The 3,255-nt window shown below is 35.6% G+C and overlaps 1 protein-coding gene across 1 annotated transcript; it reads right to left on the bottom strand.

Moving 5' to 3' along the window:
- Positions 1 to 1,049: 1,049 nt before the first annotated feature.
- Positions 1,050 to 2,939, bottom strand: LOC146656027 (uncharacterized). The gene is made up of 5 exons (XM_085427649.1): positions 2,866 to 2,939; positions 2,522 to 2,698; positions 2,225 to 2,332; positions 1,899 to 2,106; positions 1,050 to 1,709 (listed from the first exon to the last, which is right to left on the bottom strand). Exons 2-5 carry the CDS (start codon positions 2,695 to 2,697, stop codon positions 1,245 to 1,247), a joined length of 957 nt encoding a protein of 318 aa, XP_085283775.1. The 5' UTR covers position 2,698; positions 2,866 to 2,939; the 3' UTR covers positions 1,050 to 1,244.
- Positions 2,940 to 3,255: the final 316 nt, after the last annotated feature.

Below are 3,255 nucleotides of genomic sequence, written 5' to 3'. Positions count from 1 at the left end.
TCCCAGTGTTTTCTTTTGCGTGGAAACCGGGTCCAAATGGCTCTTTGGGTGTTAAAGGTTGCTGACCCCTGAACTAGGTGTTAGAAAATCATATGTTTTACCCATCCTAACTCCCAGTTTATAGAAGCAGTGCGTCACTGGTATTACACAGAGCCATCGATCACCTAAAAATTGGTGTCTTTTCTTTATTGCAATCGGAATGCTGTTTACAATTGGCACACACACCTTATTGGGTACCACTTTACAATAAGGCTCCCCTTATAGATGCTAATAAATAGTTTATAGCTATATTATTAATTAATCTGTAAATGCTTTATAAACCATTATTAATGGTTTATTATGCATTAGTTAAGGGTGAGAAAGAGGAAAAAAACTGACCGGTTTCTTGCCAAATAGTGAGCCAAATGTGTTCACCTATATATTTCATCTAGAGTTGCTATATTAAACATTTCAGACTAAGTTCCTATCCTGTAAGCACAATCAGCATTTGTAAACATATTTTTTATCATATAAAATTGTACTTCAGAAATGCATTATAAATATCCACAACTATCAATCGGAGCTTTGTTGTAAAGTGTAAAGCATAAAACCATTTATTAATGAATAATAAATATTTATAAATACCAGATGGGAGCCTTATTGTAAAGTGTAAAGCATAAAACCATTTATTAATGAATAATAAATATTTATAAATGCCAAATGGGAGCCTTATTGTAAAGTGTAAAGCATGACACCATTTATTAATGACTACTAAACATTATAAATGACAAACGATAGCTTTGTCGTAAAGTTTAAAACATGTCAACATTAATTAAGGACTAATAAACATTTATAAATGCCAAATGGGAGCCTTATTGTAAAGTGTAAAGCATAACACCATTTATTAATGACTACTAAACATTATAAATGACAAACGATAGCTTTGTCGTAAAGTTTAAAACATGTCAACATTTATTAAGGACTAATAAACATTTATAAATGCCAAATGGGAGCCTTATTGTAAAGTGTAAAGCATAACACCATTTATTAATCACTAATAAACATTTAATTGCCAAAAGTGAGTCTTAAATGTATAATGTCACCATTTATAACACTTAGACCTAAATTACAATCAGTGCTTGAAATAACATTTAACTACTGTCAAAAATGGCAATGTATTGTAAGAGTAACACATGTAACATTAAATGTGTTTTTTAAAACACCAAACAGTCACCCACTCCAAAAAAAGTTCATGCCAGACTGGTTCAAACTGGAAATATTTTTTGTATGTCCTTAAATAAGCGTCCCAGTGGTCCATCAGGGTGTCGCGAACCAAGCCAAGATGACCACTCAAGAACCATCAGGTGTTCCTCCAGCAACTTCTCAGTGCGATTTCCTCTTAGTCTACGGACATGTCCTTTGATGGTCATCCAAACCCTTTCCATATGCTGTGTATGACTGCCAGATTGAGGATCTACAAACCACCTGCTGTGATTTACAGTGTAATGTCTGTACCCTATGTTTGTCAAAACATTCTTGTAGGCTCTCCACTCATCACTGATAATGGCACTACCCAACTTAACATGCTGTCTGATCAGAGGAACAAGGTGGCGCCTTGATCGTTTTTCAACAAGTTTTAACACGAGCCTTCGCCTTTTGTCTTTAATTCCCATCATTCCAAATACCCATTTCTTCCTTTTCCATGCATTTCCAAAGCGTCCACGTGCATACTGAAAACAAAAAGAATAAAATTAAACAGAATTAAAATTAAAAAGAATAAAATTAAATATCTACAAAGAAACATTCAAAAAGATGGTTGCTTCTACTAATTTTTTTTACTTATGGTAAAGGTTTCCATGTTTAGAGGACACATTCAGATCTGCATTGATTCTAACAAACCTGTCTGAGAGTTTACCAACCTTTTGCTGATGACGGAGACAGCTTTCATCTATAACCACAAATTCTCTGTCACCACCAAGACGGTGTCCATTGTTTATTCTGTGTCTTTTAATTGCACGTATACAAACATGTCGAATGTGTCTTGCCATGCTACTTAGTGTTCTGGAGCTGCCAGCCACTTCATCATCGATCATATCTATTTGTCTGAGCCTGAGCCCTTGTGAAAATCTGTGATAGAAATTGAGGCAATTATTACTTACTGAGGCCCTAATTTTATTTCACAAGTCTCGTATTGGTGTTCAATTATGAAAGGTGCATTGCTATTAATGTCTACATCTACATATACCTGTAAATGAACTTCATCCAACTGAAAAGAGATGTTTTTGATTTCTCAAAGAGGGAGCTAGTTCTAATTGTTCTGGAAACTTTCCTATGACTTGCTCTTTTGCAGCACCTGAGAACATATCAATGAGTTAAGTAAAGAAATGGACCCTTAAACAAGAGCATTAATTGAAAAGATAATCACAACATTAAGTATGAAGAAAATAATAATGAAAAGAGGTTAATGCTCCCTCTTGCATTGATAACCGAAATATTTTGTTATATTTACTACATGCACTACATTATCATGCATTATACATACCACATATATTGGTCTTTCTTCACCACGGAAATCATTTTCATCTTATGGTGACAAACAGGACATCTAAGCTTCTTTTTTAGCAGGTGTTTCTTCTGCAGCCATTTAATGAGCCTTAGTGCCTTATATTTAGTTTGTTTTCCTTCTATTCTGGTGCGCAATCTCATTCCCAAAGACATTCTGGTGGAAAAAAAATGAGTAATTTATTTTATTATCACCTCGAAACACCGTAAAATACTCTATGGGAGTCTAGTGCAAATCGGTTCAGAGTTAAAGAACTTCACATGCTATATAAAACAAGCCCTATAATCAAAAATAGTCCCACGCAAAAAAGAGGATTGTCTCACCTGTTATAATGTATCTCCGACTTTGTTATGTAGATCTAACCCGCTGGATTCACGCTAAAAAAAATATGTTCTGCTGCCAAAGGGAGGGAAAACAAATTTAATTTAAACGCAGAGGAGCTTATACAACCATCCAATCACAGTTAACTTTATTAAGGAAAGCCCCTCCTCTCAGAGCGCGACAGGCAGTGGAGCGCTCTGGAAGGTCAAGCCAAAGGGGCACGAAAAGACACACTGAAGGCGCTCGTTCAAGTTCCTGCGCCATGGATGGAGCAGAAGATAAAAATTTGTGTGCGTCTGCGACTTACACAGTTAGCACACGTTCGAAGAGATACAAAAAGCAGAGACTGGATGATCTAGATTGCACTAAGCCAACGACGTCAGCAGTTAGAC

This window comes from Rhamphochromis longiceps, linkage group LG13, assembly GCF_057381845.1.
Source record: "Rhamphochromis longiceps isolate RC_006_pf linkage group LG13, R_longiceps_female_GT1.1, whole genome shotgun sequence".
In the NCBI taxonomy this organism is placed as follows: domain Eukaryota; kingdom Metazoa; phylum Chordata; class Actinopteri; order Cichliformes; family Cichlidae; genus Rhamphochromis; species Rhamphochromis longiceps.
Note: the sequence above shows the minus strand (reverse complement) of the source record. Positions and strands in the feature narration are given on the sequence as shown.